The 21,304-nt window shown below is 35.9% G+C and overlaps 1 protein-coding gene across 5 annotated transcripts in view; it reads left to right on the top strand.

Annotated features, from left to right (window-relative positions):
- Positions 1-21,304, top strand: part of RBPJ (recombination signal binding protein for immunoglobulin kappa J region) — a 217,688-nt gene that overhangs the window by 157,459 nt on the left and 38,925 nt on the right. For all 5 annotated transcript variants that reach the window (XM_059164186.1, XM_059164212.1, XM_059164175.1 and 2 more), the window contains one exon: positions 16,784-16,822. In XM_059164186.1, the coding sequence (XP_059020169.1) occupies positions 16,784-16,822 (39 nt within the window). The remainder of the gene's footprint in view (positions 1-16,783; positions 16,823-21,304) is intronic.

The following is a 21,304-nucleotide window of genomic DNA, read 5'->3' as shown; positions in this document are numbered from 1 at the left end:
ATAATTGCCGTCTCTTACTTTGCCCTTAGGAACAGGTTTCTTTGAAAGTGCTTAACTACATTACAAACCTGAGTCATAGGGACGCCTGGATAGCCCAGTCAGTTAAGCATACTTTGGCTCAGGTCATGATATCCAGGGTTGTGGGATCCATCACCACCCCCACGGGCTCCCAAGGAGTCTGTTTCAGATTATCTGTCCCACTGCCCCTCCCCTACACTGTGTACTCGCTCTCTTAAATAAATAAATGATATATTTAAAAACAAAAAAATAAACCCAAGTCAGAGCCTTACCTTTATGCGTTAGACTTTATTATGGCTATCCTATCCATAAATGTTCTGGTCTGGGTTATTTAAAAGGAAAATAAAAGGCGGATGCACTGCTGAATTCAAATACTTGAGAATACCAGACTGTGTGTTTGAGATTTGGCTATTTAAGAAATTGACCAAACATGGCTTGTTGGAGTTGGGCTAGTACTGTGTCTGTATAATTTCTAACAACAGAAAAAAAGAATGTAAAAGCTCTTTGTTAGCTGAAGATGTCTTTGTAGATTCTTGGTCCTTTTCAACTCAGAAAAAAATGTACTTTAGAGAATTATGATTGATAGTGTAAATAGTAGAATCATGAAACTCTCATAGTTCCCATTGCAATTGTAACATTTGCCCTTGTGCAGGGAAAATGTAAGAGTAATTGTCCAATTTATGACATACATAGATGTGCACACATGTCTGTCGATATGTGTGTAGTAAGGTATGACTGCCACAGTAGTTGTCTTTAGATTTACCAAATTTTATGTATTTATAGCTTTAGACAGCATTATTTTTTTACTTTTTAGTATTCAAAGAAAAATTTATCCTTTATAAAATTTAGTCAGTAGCTGAAATATTAGGAGGGTAATGAAAGAAGGTTTCTGAACTTTCAGGTTTTTTGTTGACCCCCTCACTGAAGCAAATCAAATCTTTTATCATAGAAAGTTTTAGAATCAGTTACTGCACTTTAAGAGTCTGTCATAAAAATTCATGCTCTAGGGGCACCTTTATGGCTCAGTCAGTTAAGCACCTGCCTTCAGCTCAGGTCATGATCCTCTGAGCCCCTTTCCATCACACTCCCTGCTCAGCAGGGAGTCTGTTTCCCCTTCAACTCTGCCCCTCCCACCTCTCATTGTCTCTCTCTCTCTCTCTCTCAAATAAATAAATAATCTTTTAAAGAAAACTTCATACCGAGGCACTCTCTTCACATGTTGGTATCCGGAATTGAACTATAATTAAATTCTATCTTAATGCAGAGCATATGGAAAATCATGAACAAAGTTCATGTTATGTTTTGTTCAAAACAAGTACATTTTGAACAAAATTTACCATTATGTAAGCTTGGGCAAGGTAGTTTCTAAGCTAATTTCTTCATCTGTGTAATGAGGTTAATAGCACCCACTTTATGAGACTGATTGATGTATGAAGTAGAGATATGTGGGCACAGTTCCTAGCCTGTGGCAGTTTTCTACTAGCTGCTATTACAGTGTAATCTATATGGTTAGGGACTGTGTTTCTTATTTGTTGCCATGTGTTGCAAGTCTAGTACAGCGCCTAACATAGTAGGCACTTAAATATGTATTAAATAGTTAAAATAAAAAGGAACCATGGGACGTCTGAGTGGCTCCGTGTGGGTTAAACGTCTGCCTTTGGCTCAGGGCATGATTCCAGGGTCCTGGGATCGAGTTCTGCATCAGGTTCCCTGCTCTTCGGTGAGTCTGCTTTCCCCTCTGCCTGCCGCTCCTCCTGCTTGTACACTCTGTCTCTGACATAAATAAAATCTTAAAAAAATAAAAATAAAAATAAAAGGAAGTAGAATCTAGGAAAACAATTATACTTTCCCTCCTTCTTCTTTTCAGTTTTAAATGAGATAGGCAAAGGAAGCCAATTTTAAAATTAATAATGGGAGCATTCCAGTCCTAGTACATAATCAGTATTTTTCCATGACACTGCATGATTAGTGATTTTTTAAAAAGGCATAATCTTGTGATAGATTATTTGCCAAATAGAAGACCACAGATGATCCTAATTTTTTGCCTACTAAGTAGGAGAGAAGATTGTTGGAATATCTGATCTACAGTTTGGCTGGTGAGGGAAGAAGACCAGTTTAGTTAGGACTTAAGTCCTCCCTGGTATAATATTTAAAAAAAATTTTTTTTAAGATTTTTATTTATTTGTTTGACAGAGAGAGACACAAGAGAGGGAACATAAGCAGGGGAAGTGGGAGAGGGAGAAGCAGGCTTCCCGCCAAGCAGGGAGTCCTGTGTGGGACTCCTTCCCAGGACCCTGGGATCATGACCTGGGCCGAAGGCAGATGCTTAATGCCAGAGCGACCCAGGAGCCCCAGTATTTAACTTTTCTTAATATGGAATACATACATCTTGGAATGGTGTAGCCAAGGACTAGAATCACCACCTTATAAAATTTTGATGTTAGAACAAAAATTGAAGACAATAGGATTGCAGTCCATGAACTTTTTTTTTCCAAAAAAGAAAAAAAGCCATTCATTCAAAAATACTAAAGATACATATATTTATACATACCACACCCAAATATTTTTCCAAATTAGTAAACCTACAAAAACAAAGCACACAAATTGTAAATGTACAAGAAAGTGAAATTTCACAAAGTGAATATACATGTGTGACCATCACACACCAATATGGAAAGAAATTATCAGCTTCCTAGAAGGCCTCTTGTAGCCACTTTTAGTATTAGTCTCTATACCACTCTTTTGAAGATAACCTGTATCCTGGTGAACAGTGCAGATGAGTTTTGCTTATTTTTGAATTTCATATAAGCAGAATTAGACAGTTTTGTATCTTTTGAGTCTGGTGGCTTTTGCTAATGATGAGCTGATCACATCTGTGGTAATAGTTTGTTCACTTTGATTGCTGAGTAACACTCTATTATATAATTATTCTGTAATTTATTTGATCCTTGACAGTGGCCTTTTGGGTTGTTTCTGGTTTTGGGTTATGTCTGATGATGCTATGGACATTTTTATACATGTCTTTTGGTACCCATTTATACACATGTGATTATAACGTTTTACTACTCTTGAACTTCATCAGCAATAATAATCAAAGTCAGCAAGCATATATTGGAAACTTTGTCCATCATCTTAGTAGTATTGCTACATTCTCAGGTGTACTTTTTTAAAAAAATATTTATTCATTTGACAGAGAGAAAGAGAGAGCGAGATCACAAGTAGGCAGAGAGGCAGGCAGAGAGAGAGGGCGGAAGCAGGCTCCCTACTGAGCAGAGGGCCTGATGCAGGGCTTGATCCCAGAACCCTGAGACCATAACCTGAGCTGAAGGCAGAGGCTTAACCCACTGAGCCACCCAGGCATCCCTCTCAGGTATACTTTTATTAAGGAAGAGACACGGACATTTATGTACTGCCTGATTGCATGGTACTGCTTCTGAGGCTGTTCTGTTCCACAGGCAGAGTCAGGATTAAATTAGGAAGAGACCCATTGGACCTGACTTTTTACAGGAAAACATTCTTTTCTTACTTCTCCTGTTTCCTTTTGCTTGGCCTCTCTCCTCTGTGTTTATCCTTTGATTCCTCACCAGGTACATGGAAAATTTTATTTTTAGAGTGTTAAGACTCCATATAGACTCCAACTTTAAAATTGTGAGGTCTTTTGGCTTAATAGTTACTTTTTTTTAATAGAAAATTACCTATTTTTCCATAGTTTGTTAATTTTTTGGAGGCAGGAACTTACTCTGAGAAACCTCCTGAAATGTAACTTACTTGTTTTCCTCATATCCTTTTCTATTAAAAATCTCCTTTTTGCTGTGGGTTAAGCTTCCCTAACAGAAATCATCAATGGGTACTTCTTGGGGTTGTGACCTATCTCAGTGACAAATGCATCTTGTTCACTTGTCCTAGGTAATGGTTAACAGGTAACTAGAGCCCTTTCCAGACAGATTTTATACACTAAATGTTGCATGTATTTCTAAGAGTGGAACCCATGAAGGACAGGTGAAAAAAAAATCCTGTTTTGGATGGTTGTATACTCCTATAGCTTTCTCCTTCTCCTTCAATTTTTGTTCATTCATTCATTCATTCAGAGGGAGAGCACACTAGAGCTGGGTGGGAGGAGAGGGACAAGCAGGCTCTGTGCTGAGCGTGGAGCCCTCCTTAGAGCTCAGTCACAGCCTGAGTCAGAATCAAGAGTCCAGTGCTGACTGAGCCACCCAGGTGCTCCACTCTTATGGCTTTCTAAATTTCATTTTAGGTAGGGGGGAAATGTTTTTTATTTTGGCTGGCTTCTTCATTCCTTCCTTCCCTCCCTACCTTCCTCCCTTGTCTTACTAGGGTTGGAAAGAATATTTAAGAGATGAGAGAAAAGTTAATACTTTTTCTCATTAATATCAGATTTATTTCTTCTGGCAAAAAAATTTTAGTTGAACACCTAGCCTTCAGAGAACTGAGAGGGGAAAATTTGTAGAGAGGGGAAAAAAGTCTTCACTACTTATAATTTGAGTTGGGGATGAGAAATAAGACGAGAAGTGTGTGGGAGAAAATTTTGTGACTTCATTTCATATATAAGCCAGTTGTCCATGATCACTTGTGGATTTTCTCTGAAAGATGTTTAGTCCTGAACAGTTTCTGATAGGTTGCTGTGTGTTCTCTGGGCTGCCCTTCCTTGAAAGGTAGAGATTTTCAGATAAACTCCTTTCTTTCGTGTCTTTGCTTTAATAGTAGTAGGACCATTTGTGTGTGTGTACACATGTGTACTTTTCTCTCTCTCTCTCTCTCTCTCTCTCTATATATATATATATATATATATATATATATTCCTCATTTATTTTGGCACCTCATTGTCTGTTTTTAAATTACTAGGCAGCTGTCACTTGACCTGGTACTAACATAGGACCCCTCAAAGCTAAGCCACTATCCCCCTGTAAGCCATAGTGTTTTTTTTTTTTAAAGTGAGATCATATATATATATATATATTTTTTTTTTAAAGATTTTATTTATTGATTTGAGAGAGACAAAGCGAGAGAGACAAGTGGGAGGAGAGGGAGAAGCAGACTCCCACTGAGCAGGGAGTCTGATGTGGGGCTCAATCAATCCCAGAACCCTGGCATCGTGACCTGGGCAGAAGGCATCATGACTTAACCAACTGAGCTACCCAGGTACTCAGTTATATGACTGTAAGCCATAGCTTAAAGCAAAACTAAATGTATTTTTTTGTATAGTAAAATATATAGAACCTATGGTTAGTGCTGTGAAATGTGTAAGCCTGATGATTCACAGATCTGCACCCGTGGGGCAAATAATACATTATATGTTAATAAAAATAATTTAAAAAATATATAGAGAACCTAAAATAAACCATTTCAGCTATTTTTAAGTGTACAGTTCAGTTGTAGTAAGTACATTTACATTATTGCACAACCATTACCACCATCTGTCTCCAAAGCATTTTAATCTTCCCAAACTGAAGCTCTCCCCCACCCCATGCCCGCCTCCACCCCAGCTCCTGGCAACCACCATTCTACTTTTCTATGAATTTGATTGCTCTAGGCACCTTAGAGAAATGGAATCCTAGAACATTTGTCCTTTTGTGTCTGGCTTATTTAACTTAACATAATGTTTTCAAGGTCATCCACATGGTAGCATGTATCAGAATTTCCTTTTTTTAAGGCCAAATAATATTTCATTGTGCGTATATGCCACATTTGCTCATCTCTTCATTCACTGGTGTAGGCATTTGTGTTGTTTCCACCTTCTGGCTGTTGTATATATTGCTGCTCTTAGCACTGGTGTGCAAGTATCTGTTTGAGTCCCTGCTTTGACTTCTTTTGGGTTTATACCCAGAATTGGAATTGATGGATCAAGTAGTAATTGAGTGTTTAACTTTTGGAGGAACGACTATAGTGTTTTTTGCAGCAGTTGCACCATTTTATGTTCTTGTCAGCAATGTACAGGATTCCAGTTTCTGTGCATCATCTCCAACCCTGTATTTTCTGTTATTGTTGATGATCGCCATCATAATGGGTGTGAAATGGTATCTCAGTATTGTTTTAATTTGCATTTTCCTAATGATTAGTGATGTTGGACATCTTTTCATGCTTTTGTTTATCTTCTTGGACAGAGTCTATTCAGGTCCTTTTCTTAGGTTTTTTTTCCTTTCCTATTTTTTTCAAAAGAGTTTTAAAATTTTATTTAACAAAGACACAGTGAGAGAGGGAACACAGCAGAGAGTGGGAGAGAGAGAAGCAGGCTTCCCACCCAGCAGGAAGCCCGATGTGGGCCTTGATCCCAGGGCAGGTGCCCAACAGTGAGCCACCCGGGCGCCCTTCCTTTCCTATTTTTAAATTAGGTTTTTTGTTGTTTATTTAGAGGTGTTCTTTTTATATTCTGGGTATCAGTTATATGAGGTGGATGGTTATTTATATTTCTTTCTTTCTCCCCCCCCCCAAGATTTTATTTATTTATTAGACAGAGCAAGACAGAGCGAGAGAAGGGAACACAAGCAGGAGGAGTGGAAGAGGGAGAAGCAGGCTTCCTGCTGAGCAGGGAGCCTGATGTGGGGCGAGCTCCTATTTACATTTATTTCTAAACCAGTATACATAGGTATTTGTCTTGAAGGATCCATTTCAGTTTTACTGTATTTATTAGAGTAAATACCATTGAGTAATCCAGCCTTGACGAAGTAGTAGTTTTTTTTTTTTTTTTTTTTTTTTTAGATTATTTATTTGAAAGACAGAGATCACAAGTATGCAGAGGCAGGCAGAGAGAGAGAAAGGAGGAAGCAGGCTCCCCACTGAGCAGAGAGCCCGATGTGGGGCTCGATCCCAGGACCCTGGAATCAATGACCTGAGCCGAAAGCAGAGGCTTTAACCCACTGAGCCACCCAGGTGCCCCCGAAGTAGTGGTTTTATTGGGTGCTCATGCAGTGCCAGGTACTCTTTTAAGATGCTATACACATATGAACATTTTAAATTCTTGAAATAATCCTATATGGAAGGACTTTTTTTTTTCTTTAAGATTTTATTTATTTATTTGACAGAGATCCAAGTAGGCAGAGAGGCAGACAGAGAGAGAGGAGGAAGCAGGCTCCCCACTGAGCAGAGAACCCGATGTGGGGCTCCATCCCAGGACCCCGAGATCATGACCTGAGGTCCCAGGACCCTGAGATCATGACCTGAGGCTGAAGGCAGAGGTATTAACCCACTGAGCAACCCAGTACTTTCACCCATGGAAATACTTTTATCTGTGTTTTCAGTTGAGGGAACTGAGACATAGAGTTTAAGTAACTTCCATTAGTTTGTGTTAAAGCCAGGATTTGAATTTAAGCAACCCAGCTCCTGAACCACAGCACTTGGTTACCTCTCCCATATACGTTACATTTTGTGTTCTCATCAGATGACACTTTCACTTCTTGAACACTGCCTTAAAAGGTAGTTCATAAGGTCAGGTAAAGTGTCTAAAGGAGTTCTTAACATTAAGTTGCATTGTATTTCCCTTTGTGGAAGTATATGTTTTCCATAAGGGTGTGAATTGCTTTATTTGAAGTGGACATATTTTTTCTAAAGTAGCCTGCCCAGTGAAATTTGCAGAGACCATTTTTTTTGGGTAAATTTTTAACTTGTATGCCTTTTCCTTTTTTTTTTTTCCTTTTTTTATTTTAAGGCGACTGTGTTCTTAACTTGGTGTGAGTTGATTTCTAGATAACGCAATTTCATTTGCTATTTACCTAAATCAAACTTAATTAGTAAAGAATAAAACACCTGTTTAATTGTATAATGCATTGTAGAGCAAAATGGAATTTTTGCCACTATCACAGATAGTAATAGCGGCATTATCACATAATTTTGTGTGTAGGCTATATGTATTGTTTTATACGTGCGCTTGGGGTACAGGGTGAAAATGTAGATCTTATTTCCTCATTGAAAAATGAATGCTCTTTACTGCATCATTTTTTTGTTATATGTATATAGCTATGACTGGGAGGCAATAGGCAATCAGCAGTCTATTCCTGATTTTACACATGGAATTTAAAAATTTTTTGTTTATACAGACAATGCTTTATTCAGTATCTTGGTATGCATATTTGTCTACCTATATAATAAATATCCAGAATCAAATGGCTAGGAATTCAAAGTAATTGACATCTAGAATTATAATAGACATTGTTAAAATGTCTTCCAAAATGATTGCACAATTTTTAAACTCCAACAGTGCGTGAGATTTCCTGTTTCTCCACTTGTACACTAGCATTATCAAACTTTACATCTACAGTAAGCGAACCTTGCATAATTGTCGTGAGAACATAAAAGCTGTGCCAGGAAGCTGGCCATAGTCTTTTATGTGACACCTCCCATGAATGTTTTTTGATAGGTTTGTCACCACCAGTTTCTGTAGCAAGCAGGGTCAGGCCAGCAACTTGATCAGGAGATTAGTATTTCTCTGAGTGTGGCCTTTTTACTCTGATATAATTTTAGTATACAGAAAAATTGCAAAAATACTGTAAGGAAACTCACCCAGATATCTAAAGTATTAACATTTTACCACATTTCTTTTATTCCTCTATATATATACACAACATATTTATTTTCTTTAGATGATTTGAAGGTAAGAAGTAGACAACATACTCTTTTCCCCCTAAGTACTGCAGTGATCGTTTTTAAAAATAAGGACATTCTCTTATATAACCCCTGTACTGTTATCAAAACCAAGAAATTAAAATCAATATAATCCATTCTCCACTCTGTTAGTTTTTATTCACATTTTGTCAGTCTAAATAATGTCCTTTAAAGCAGAAGTAAATGCTGGATAGTATGTTGTACTCAGTTATTGTGTATCTTTAGCCTCCTTGAATCTGGGTCAATTCCTCAGTTTTTTGTCTTTTATCACCTTGATGCTTTTAAAAGTATAGTCCAGTTATTTTGTTGACTATTCCTCGCTTTAGGTTTGCTATGTTTCTTCATGTTTAGACTCAGGTTCTTCACCTTTTGGCAGTAACATCACAAAAGTGATACTGTATTCTTTTACATTATGCTAGGAAGCAGTTGAGGTCAATTTGCCCCATTCAGTCTTTTGATACATGAAATTAGTTTGCCAAGTGTCTGATTGCCCCCTCTTGTGGAGGCCATAGATTTTAAGATGCATACTTCCATATGAGATCTTCATATACAGTATTAATGGATGCTAGTGTTCTCAGAACTCAGATATGCCCTCTGGAGAGGAGGACTTACGGCCATTGTAGGTTTAACCTGGGAAGGTCCTTTCTCAGGTACAGATTTTGGGGAAGACATCCTTAACATGGCAATAATCTTGGAGATACCTAAGGTGGCAGATGCATAGCTGGAGATGATGGTCTCAGTCACCCTTCTTTCTTTCTGCTCCTCCTGCTGCTTTTCACAATCGCTGCCAGATTATTACAAAGTTCAGTTGAAGTTTTTCTTTTATTGTAAAGAAGAGGTAAAATAAAAGTTAAGGAACACAGTGCTTTTCAAATGTTTTACCCAGTACATGGAATCAAGAAGGGGAACATGTTTCTCTACCTGATGGGGCTACAAGCATGACTTGTCTTTGAAATCTGTCCCATAGAGTATATGTTCTAATAGAAACATGTTTAATACATGTGATAGTCCAGGAGAGTATGTTGTGCTTAATTGCTTTTGTTTTAGCAGCCAAGGACCACTGGTTACACCTTGATGGTTTTTTTTTTTTTTTTTTTTTAAGATTTTATTTATTTATGTCAGAGAGAGAGGAGCAAGAGTGAGCATAGGCAGACAGAGTGGCAGGTAGAGGTAGAGGGAGAAGCAGGCTCCCCGCCAAGGAAGGAGCCCGATGTGGGACTCGATCCCAGGACGCCAGGGTCATGACCTGAGCCGAAGACAGCCGCCCAACCAACTGAGCCACCCAGGCATCCCACACCTCGATGGGTTTTGAGCAATATTGTTATCAAATGTGGTTCTTAAGGAAATAGCAAGCTCAAAACTAGAAATCAAAGTACAACAAATGTGGACATGTCTTATTCAAAGTTGTGTGACTTAAGAGGCTCTTTTCTGCCATGGATGGAGAATGAATAAGTTTTTTACACAAGAGATAAATTACATATTTATTTTTAAAATATTTTCAATTGGTCAGATAGTAATCTTCAATCATATTCAGTAGATACAATATTTAAGTTGTTTTTTAAAATTTTGCTTTTATTAATTATGTAGAATAACATCTTTGAATGTATGTCACTGTCCATTTGTCCTAATAGCATATACGTTCCATGAAGGCATAGATTTGTGTCTCTTGTTCACTGTTGTATACCAAATATCTATACCTGGTTCCTGCTAGGTGAATCAGTGAATCTGGAGACAAGGACAGAATGTTATATATAGCCTTTTCTAATTAGCCTTTCCTAATTTTTTGTGACTAAATTGCTAAACAACTTCTAGTACACTACTTTACTTTTCATATTATATACCTATTTGTTTCCTTCTACTGGTGGAATGCCCAGGTATGGGTCCTTGAGGATATGATTCAAGTTTCCTAATCTTTCCTCAATCAAGTACTATTCTATTTCACTATCTTAAATCATAGGAATCCCAATACTTTTGAACTATATAAAATTAAGACACTGTTTATAGCAAATTTCATGTAAGGTTTGGTTTAATTATGAGTTTGAATTGTTCATGCTCTCCTTTTGCTTATTTCCTGCAAATACAGCACCAGTGTTTCTTGCCTTAATTTATTTTAATCTCATTATTCTCATTTCTGTTTAAGCAGAAATTTATGAAATAGAGAAAAATAGAAATTCATTGTAGTTCCAGAACCCTAGGGCAGAAGAGTTTCCCACATGACTGTGCTTGCTTTTCCAGCAAGCTCTATGTTTTTAAAACTGATATTTTAATATTGTTAACTAGGTAACACTAGATAACATCAGGTTCTTGGGGCTTTTTTAGCAACATATTACCAAATTGTTCTATATTCAAAAAAGATTTTTCTTGTATCCTCTCCCCCACTTTTTGATTTTCGGGTTGATTTTCTTATGTGAATCATTTGTTAGATAGAAAAGGTGTTAAGATGGTGAAGTTTTGGTAAAATTTTTATCATGTTTGTCCTCAGTACGTTTGTGGTCATGCACTTTCTTAACAGACTGGTAAATATAGAAGGAAATGTATCTGTGTTACAGGAGAAAACAGTATTGCATCTCCACTGTGAGCTTGAAAAGGAAGTGTGTAATTTAAGTGTAATGTGTATAGAGGGTTTTTACTTATTTGGAAATTCTAAATCATTGGAGGATATCTGGGAACAGCATGCAGTACTATTTATAAGTAGGAAGTACTATGTTTAATGGTTGATGGTAACTTTTAAGAATCCTTATATATTTCAGGTATATGAAAATAAAGTAATTAACATTTTCTTCAGCTCTGCTTATTTTAAATAAAAGATCATTGTTATCTTAGGAAAAGCTAGTGAAGTTAAAGCAAAATGAATTTGCTACTTTAAAATTATATTTATGACATACATACTTTAAGTCACATACGTTTTCCTGAGCTATAGTATTATATGAGCATTTTTAGGTAAATGGTATATAGATTTTTCTGTATTGTTTGCCAATACCAGTCTGAAGGGAGATTATACAAAACAGAACAAGAAGGAAAAGACATGGGTTAGGGTATAATCAACTGTATATAAGCTAAATTTTGTTCATTTTTACTTAAAAAAAAAGCCAGGGTTGTAAATTTTTTCCTTAAATATATAACAGGATTGATTATTATATTTAAGCAAAATGACATTTTACATAATATAGCATGCATAAAATATGAGAAGCCTGATGCAGATGACAACTTTTACTATCAAAAAGATAAATTGGGATAGTGGTGATTCTTTGTTCCGAAGAAGAATCAAACCAGTATTTTGTGAAATTAAAGCCATCCTTTGGGTACTTAAAGGTTTAGATTGTTTTTTTATTGTTAAATACACCATAAACCTTATATGAAAAACATCTTAGGTAAGAGTGGTCTAAAACTTGGTTGGTCCAACATATTTCTGGTTCAGTTGTTAATGCAGATCATGTCAGTAGACACCTTTTTTTCAGATAGATTGCAAATAATGATACAAAATTTGTGCCTGCCTATCTCACCATTCCCTATTGTAAGAGAGAGAGACAGAACTTAGTGTTTAAATTACATTCAGTCTCTGAGAAATTGATAATGGACTACAGTCATTTCTGTTGAAAAGTGAGTATTGTGAATGCATGATATAAATACTACATTATGAATTTAATTCATTCATGTTTGAAGATGGACCACCTTTTTGCAGTAAATAATTCTTGAAGTTTTATGTATTAGTTGTATATCAGATTAGTAGTGAAAATGGGTCTTGTTAAATGCAGGATCCATATAGTACCTTGTTATAACTTAACATTTTCAAGTATGTAGACCTATGAATTTTGTTAAATAATTAGAATTAGGTTGAATTGCCGCCTTCAGAATTTTGCATTATGAGCCTACTAAATGCATTGCATGACTTTTCTCAGAAAACCCCTTTACTTATTTTTCCCCATTGTAGTAGCTATAGTAACTATTAGTTTTAATGAGATAAACAGGAATGTGATTGCACATTCATTAAAGAAAGGACTGGGCTGGCACAACAATTATTGGAGACGCTTTATTATATACTGAAGAAGTAGTTTAATCTTAGTAACATTTATAAGAGTCCGAGCCTTAGGATGGCACCTAGCTTTAGAATTTAGAATGATGCTAAATTTTGAAGTGCTGTTCAAGCTTGGCATGTTCACTGTTGAGTTCTCTTGTACGTTTTCTGTGGGATAGGAGTTGTACTTCAGGAGCATGTGCTGTAATTGTTGACTTCCTGTAACAGGTATTTTCTGCATAGAAACAAAGACAGATATTTTAATCAACATTTAGTTGTTAATCTAATTTTGAAAGCATTTCGGAGCACCAAGAAACAAAATTTACATTTCAGTTGAGCACAGTAGATCTCTTACTAGTCCTGAAACAAACCTGTTAAATCTCAAAGGGTGCTTGATGACTGGAATATTAGTAGTTAGTATGAAAAGTACTGTGTCATGATCTTCATTGACAAGTTTTATTTCATTTGTTAACTATGTCTCTGAAATTTTCATCATTTTAACCCCTTGAGTAGATTCTGGGTCACATCTCACTTTGCTCCTTTTTATAAAATATAGCTGTGCTGTTACATCTATATATTTAAAAAAAAGTATTTTAAAGGCTGTCTTAAGCGTCTTGGGTTTTGCAGCCTATTTCTAACTTAGTGAGGCAGTTACATTTTAATCGCATGCTCTAATGGTACATTTCATCAGTTTCAAAGGCTCAGAAAAGTCTTCCCTGTGGAAAAAGATTCAGAAGATTTTTGCCTTTAATTCCATAACTGAATTTCACAGATTTGCCAGTTTTAAAACCTGTGTCATTCAGTGGCCTTGCTGAAGTTCCTACCAACACATTGTGTTTTGTTTCTTGGTTTTTAAAATTGAATATCCTATAAGGTAAAATCAAAGAATTAGTAATTCTTCTAAAAAAAACTTGGATTATTTCCTCATATTTTTATGCTGTTTCACTTACGTCACTTTTCTGTATTTCAGGGTTAACAAAAATATTCATAGTCATAGATAACACGGTTTGTAAATTTTGAGTTCATAAAAAATGTCATATAGCCTTAAATTGCTAATAATTTTTGCGGGACATCAAATACAGTGGAGAAATTTTAAGTTAGACTTTACATGTAGCTGACTATGAGCAAGTCATTTAACGTGTTTAAAACTACAGTCTGGTTAAAAAAGAAAACAAAATTCTATTGGTCCTTTTTCAAGGATTGTGTTCCACCATCTCTCAGAAGACCTCATTTCCTATTTCAGAGGAAATAGGTCATCACACAGTAATTAGTTTCTTCTTCCTTTGTATTTATGTATCCTTGTTAGCATCCTACTTAATTCCTTTATTTCGTTATTTTGTCTTACTGATTTATAACTAAAACACAGTAATAGTTCTAATATTTGTTGAGCTCTTACTGTGTACCAGGCATTGTTCTGTTTTCTGTATATTAACACATTTAATCCCTTCAACACCTCTTTAAGGTAAATACAGTCACTGTGCTCATTTTGCTCATGAGGAAACTGAGGTCTAGAGAGTCACGTAATTTCAGAGACACGGCAAGAAAATACTAAATCATGGATTTGGAAGCTGATCTTACTTGGTGCATTTTTCTTAACCTTCATGCTGTATTCTAACTCTAGCCTGAGTTGTGCTTTCTTCTCCTTGCTCAAGCTTTTCTTTGCCCTCTTAACAACCAGCTGAAATGTTTTTTCGTCCACTTAGCGTATTTCTTTCTGAAGGGCCATATAGTATAAGCTAATTAAGTAGTAAACATCTAAGATTTTTTTATTTGCACATTTTTGTATTTGCATATAGTTGACACAGGGTTACACTAGTTTCAGGTGTATGGTATAGTGATTCAACTCCTCTGTTATGTCGCACTCAGAAGTGTGACTACACTTTCATAGCACACAACACTGTGATATTATCTTTGATTGACTATATTTCATATGCTGTGACTTACTTATTCTGTAATGGAAGCTTGTATCTCCCTCTCCCCTTCACCTATTTTGCCTATTCCCCCCATGCCCCTTCCTCTGGCAAGCATCAGTTTATTCCCTATAGGTCTGATTCTGTTTTTTAGTTTATTTATTTGTTTTGTTTTCAGACTTCACATAGGAGGGATATCATAGAGCTATTGTCTTTCTTTGATTTATTTCAGTTAGCGGAAGACCCTCTAGGTTCATCCATGTTTTTTCAAATAGCAAGGTCTCCCTTTTTTATGTCTGTGTAATATTTCTCTCTCTCTCTCTCTCTCTGTGTGTGTGTGTGTGTGTGTGTGTACACACACACCATATTTTCTTTTATCTGTTCATCTGTCAGTACTTAGGTTGCTTGATAGGCTATTGTAATGCTGCAGTAAACATAGAGGTGCTTGTACCATTTTGAATTAGTGTTTTCATTTTCTTTTGGTAGGTACCCAGTAGTGGAATTATTGGGTCATGAGGATTTTCTGTTTTTAATTTTTGAGGAAGTACTGTTTTGCACAGTGGCTTTACCAGTTTACATTTCTACTAGCAATGCATAAGGGTTCCTTTTTCTCTATGTCTTTGTCAACCTTGTAATATTTTGTATTTTTTATTTTAGCCATTTTGACATAGCACATGTTGGTTTTGATTTGTATTTCCCTGATGATTAGTGATGTTAAGCATCTTTTTATGTGTCTGTTGGCCATCTATATGTCTGGAAAAATGTCCATTCAGGTCCTCTACCCATTTTTAATCATATTGTTTCGACATCAAGTTGTATATATTCTGGATATTAAGTCTGTATTTTTTTCTAAGTTTTTATTTATTTGAGTGAGAGAGAGAGAGAGGGAGAGAGCATACACAAGCACAATCAGGGTGAGGGGCAGAGGGAGAAGCAGAGCACTGATCAGGGAGCACAATGCAGAGCCTGTTCCTAGTACTCCAGGATCGTGATCTAAGCGGAAGGTAGACGCTTAACCGACTGAGCCATCCAGGCACCCTGGATATTAAATCTTTATTGGATGTATCATTTGCAAATATCTTTTTCCATTTATTATGTTGCCTTTTTTGTTTTGTTGTTGGTTTCCTTTGCTGTGCACAAGCATTTTATTTTGATGTGGTCACAATAGTTTATTTTTGCTTTTGCTTTCATTGTCTTGGAGGACTTACCTAGAAAGATGTCAGAGGTGCCAGTGTCAGAGGTGTTACTGCCCATGTTCTCATGTAGGATTTTTATGGTTTCAAGTCTCCCATTTAGATCTTTAATCCATTTTGAGTGTATTTTCTATAGAATTAAAAAGTAGTCCAGTTTCATTTTTTTGCATGTAAGTAGTCCAGTGTTCCCAACACTATTTTTTGAAAATACTCTTTTCTCCATTGTATATTCTTGCTTCCTATGTTATAGATTAATTGACCATGTAAGCATGGGTTTATTTCTGCGTTTTCTGTTTGTTTCATTGATCTATGATTATGTTTTTGTGTTAGTGCCCAACTGTTTTGATTACTACAGCTTTGTACTATATCTTGAAATCTGGAATTGTGATACCTCCAGCTTTATTCTTTTTCAAGATGACCTTGGCTACTCTAGGTCTTCAGTGGTCCATACAAAATTCGATATTATTTGTCAACATCTGGTTTAAATTTCAGTTCTGCCTGCCACTTAGTTTACTTTGTGGGCAAGTTGCTTTCTGTCTTTTTAAAATGAATCCTTATGTACTTCACAAAATTGTACTATAATGATTAAAGAGGGTAAGGTGTAAAGAATGTACAGCAAAGTGCCTGGCAAATGACAAACTGAGCTCTATACCACCTCTTGGGGTTTGAGAATTTTTCTGAGTGTTGTAGGTTGTGTGAGACTGGGGGTTTTTGATTAGTGTTGCCATTGTTGGGTTTTGTTTGTTTTTTTGCAAGGTATCTCTAGGAGGTACCTGTCCCTTGTCTTATCATTATGCTACATGCTCAGAGTGGGTGTGTAAGACCAATTTAGGGTGCATTTTTGTTTAGGAACCATTTTTAAATGAAATTTTTTTTCTGGGCATGGATGGTTATTAGAGGATTTTCCTTTATGCTGTTCTTTAGTGGAGTTGAAATACAAGTCATAAAGGAATTTCAAATGGTGCCTAAAAAGCTTACTGTGTACTGTGTCATATAGCCTATGTATTTATTTTTTTTCTTGTTTTTTCCAGAAAATTTGGTGAGCGGCCTCCACCTAAACGACTCACTAGGTAAGCATTATATTAGTTTTTCACCCAAACCTTTCATGAAAATAGCAGGTTCTATTATCTTAAAAACTCTATTAGGTGCTTTTGAAAAGAAGTTATTCAAATAGTGGTATCTAGATCATAAGCTTATTCTCATCCTTCCCCATATACTCCCTCCCTTGCCCCACTAAAAAGAGAATGATAGGATATAGTTCAAAGGGGAAAGTGAAACCTTTCAAGAATTAATCTTGAGTATTAGATAGTTAACAAGGATGACAATATAAAGATAGCTTCTTAAATCTAGCCAGTCTAGCTGCATTTAGACAGTCACAATTTATTGATTGATTATAGGTGGCACCTGAAAGATATTTCATAAATGCTTTAGAAAAGAATTTTAAAGAAAACATGATTTTACTCACTTTTAAGGAGACTATAAATATTACATTGTGTTCTAATAATGTAAATTAATTTTATAATATACAAATGTTAATTCCAAATGTTAGATATAAAGTATTAGTCTTGAAATGATTTTTAAATTTTTCAGCAATTAGCAGTTGTAAAATAAAAAGTAGAACACCTAGTTGCACATTTACATCCTAGATTTAATGTTAATCCTGCATCCTTACTGTCTTTCTAGAAAATTGCATGCGAATATAAGCATATGCTTTTCTGTTTTATCTTTATTTTATTTTATTTTTTTAAGTCTGGCATTATGCTCTACCATTGTTCTGGACCTTTTAACTCCACTTACTCTACATCTTCTACTTGTTATCTTTCATGTTTCCATAGTTTTTCATTGCCTTCACACTACTCTTTATTTAATATTTTACATTGATGACCACTAGGTTATGTCCACATTATCGTTATTGTTAAAAAGCTGTTGCACACAACGAATGATAGGGACATGCCAAAAGGACACAGAAAGGGAACCAGTTTGAAGAATTTCCCTTTAGTCAAACATGGCTACTTCAGTCTTCAAAATAAATAATGATAGTAATAGATAAGAACCCATAGAATAAAATACAGTTTAAGAGTCTACATTGAGTTAAAGAAATGATTCTATAGTGGAGGAGAGGAACTCTTTCTTTTATAGCAGAATTCCACCAAATAAATGTAGAGGGAATGATGGAACTAGGAAATCATACTTTGGCAACCACTACAGTAATAATTGTTTCAGGCAAAAATTGTCAGTGAATGCTTAAACTCTTGGTCTAAAGTCTGGTGAGAAACAAATACTCACTTAATACTTTAAGTATATCCTCACAAAGTATGTATTAATTATAAAGTGAATAATAGTAACATAGCCATGAAGAAACTTAGCAGACACTACCTTAATGAAGTGATCTAAATTAACATCACTAGTAATGGACAAGTAAGCATCATGTGCATCCTGAGGAGGATGACACAGTGTCACTTTTGTGATGTTCCAGCCAGAAATGCATAAGCTCAGTCTAAGCATAAGAAAAATGCCACAGACAGGCACAAATGAGGGACATTCCATAAAATAAATAGCATTTACTCTTCAGACTTACCAAGATCATAAAAAACAAAGACTGAGGAATAGCAGATTAATGAAGGCCAAAAAGACATGACAATTAAATTCTGGGTCAGGAAGAAGGTTTTTTTTTTTAAAGCTGGAGTTAGCAAATATTTTCTGTAATGGGCCAGATAATAAAGGTATTAGACTTTTTAGTCCATACCAAGGTTGTTGTGACTTCTTATCTCAGTTTTTATATCCCCAAATCAGCCATAGATGTCAATACATAAGTGAATGGTATGATTGTATTCCAGCTCAACTTAATTTACGAAAACTGGTGGCTATCCTTATTTGTTCTGAGAGCATTAGTTTCTCAACACTGCCTTCCATTCCCTATGTAAAGGACAATTGTTGGACAGTTGGCAGCATTTGAATAAAATCCATGTACACAAGTATTTGTATCAGTGATAATTGCATTATGCTTATTTAAAGTATGTCTTTCATTTTGGGAAATTAACACTGAAGCCTTCTGGGTATAAGAGCTTTATATCTACAATGAGTTCTTAATGGCTTAAAAACATAAATATGGGGGCATCTGCGTGGCCCAGTCCTTAAGTGTCTGCCTTCAGCTCAGGTCATGATCCCAGAGTGCTGGGATTGAGCCCCACATCAGGCTCCCTGATCAGTGGAAAGCCTGCTTCTCCCTCTCTCACTCCTCCTGCTTATGTTCCCTCTCTTACTGTGTCTCTCTCTGTCAAATAAATAAAACCTTAAAAAAAAAAAAAACCAACCATAAATATGGTAAAATATTGATGTTCAATGAATATGGAGGAAAGGGGACTAGGAATTCTTTGTACTATTTTTGCCACTTTTCCTATAAGTCTGAAATTACTTAAATTTTAAAGAATTTCTAGAGACGTTAAATACATGTTTGTATATATCTTGAAGAAATTCTAAGCAGAATTACTTAATTCACATGTGTAGATATTTTGATAGTTACAATTTAATAATAGATATTTTTATTTTATTACTAGTAGAAATAGATTGGTTCCAGAATGACTCCTAACCATAAAATATATTTTGATGAATAAATCACTTGCTTTTAATGGACACCTCTGTAAAAATAGCAGAGTGATGATAATAAATATCATAAGGAGATGGTCCTTTCCTTTCTTCAAGTATATATAGTAATATAATTAGGTCCTGTCTACTTTATCATGATTTTTAAGTAATTTTCCCTGTTTGCAAAATTTTGGTAAGCTTTGAAGTCATCTGCTTTTGGCTAAGATGGAACAACAGGGACTGGAATTACTCTCCAAACTGAAACTGCTAAAGACCTGGACGAAATAAAAAAAAAACAACGATTTTCAAAATCATAGATGGCAGGCAAGAAAGGACAGTGATCCTTGAGAGACAGGAAACAAGTGAGGTGAGCTCCACAGTTGCTCCAGCCTAGTACCTAGAGAGTTTCTAGAACATTACATAGAGAGTAGGAATCCAAGTGAAGCCTGGTTAAGCACCTTGAGGTGAAGAGATGGAGCTAGGTGTCATGGGGTTCAAGGTGGCTAGAGTTCCCAGGGCAGAGAGCTGGAGAGGAAAGAGATCCAGAGATCTGCAGAAGGTCCCCTCTCATCTTCAGCTGAGTATTGATCAGCACATGTGTGTTAGGAAAGTGCCTAAGGCTGGAAGATAAAAATCAAGTTGAAGGGGCACCTGGGTGGCTTAGTGGGTTAGAGCCTCTGCTTTTGGCTCAGGTCATGATCCCAGGATCCTGGGATTGAGCCTGGCATCGGGCTCTCTGCTCAGCAGGGAGCCTGCTTCCCTTCCTCTCTCTCTGCCTGTCTCTCTGCCTACCCGTGATTTCTGTCTGTCAAATAAATAAAATCTTTAAAAAAAAAAAAAAAAATCAAGTTGAAGAGTTAGAGGAAAAAATTCCCGAAGCTCATACTACAAACTGCCTTTTTCCAGCAGCTAAAGTGGAAAAATATTACACTTCATGATGCATCTACTACCACACAGAAGAGTTTCCCTTCAGTAGTGGTGCAAAATTTGGCCAACATTAAATGCTGCTCACCAGAGCATTTTACCTAAGAAACCTTAAAAACAAGATTGAAAGGATCAGATTTTTTCCAAGTAGCTTGAATATATACCAGAATAAATCTCAATAATATTTCTAAGAATTGAAAAATATCAAATACTCAAAAGTAAGATTGAGTCTTGACATCTAATCAAAACATACCAGTCCTACAAAAAGTAGGAAAATACCCATATGAGGAGAAAACTCAATTAAAACCAACCCAGGAGTGACATACATGATGGGAATCAAAGACATTATAGCAGTTATTATATTTGTCTTCTATATGTTCAGTATGCTAATAGCATCAGGAGTTTGCCTGTTTTTTTGTTAAATGATAAGATGGTAAATATTTTAGTTTTTGTGATCCATGTAGCCTCTGCTGTAACTACTCAACTTTTGTAAGAAAGCAGCCATAGACACATGTAAACCAATGGACATGTATGTACACTGGAGTACAGTACAGTTTCCTGTCACCAAGAGGAGTGCATCAGATTTGGTTTATAAATTGTATTGTGATCTCTGAGCTAGAGGAAAGATTGAACAAGTTAAATAGAGGATATGGAAGATTAAAAAGGTATCTAAATCAAATTTCTAGAGATGAAAATTAAAATATTTAAGATGAAATACACTTGATGGGGATTATTACAGGTACATGTTGCTGAAAGAAAAACTAATGAACTTGAAGACATACCAATAGAAACTAGCCGAAGTGAACATAAAGAAAAGGTCTGGGGGTAAAATAACATCGTAAGTGAGCTGTGGTTTATGTTCAGGTGGCTAACATCCAAGTAATTGGAGTCATCGAAGGGGGAGGTATGACTAAAAGGAGAGATGAAGAAATAACAGCTGAAATTTTCCTTAATTTGGTGAAAACTGTTAAAACCATAGTTCTGAGAATTCAGTAAACCCAAGTGAAAAAACTACACTGGAACATATTGTAATCAGATCGCTT

The sequence above is a fragment of the Mustela lutreola genome, chromosome 1 (genome assembly GCF_030435805.1).
Source record: "Mustela lutreola isolate mMusLut2 chromosome 1, mMusLut2.pri, whole genome shotgun sequence".
Lineage (NCBI taxonomy): Eukaryota > Metazoa > Chordata > Mammalia > Carnivora > Mustelidae > Mustela > Mustela lutreola.
The sequence above is the reverse complement of the archived record's forward strand: the minus strand, read 5'-3'. Positions and strand labels throughout refer to the sequence as shown.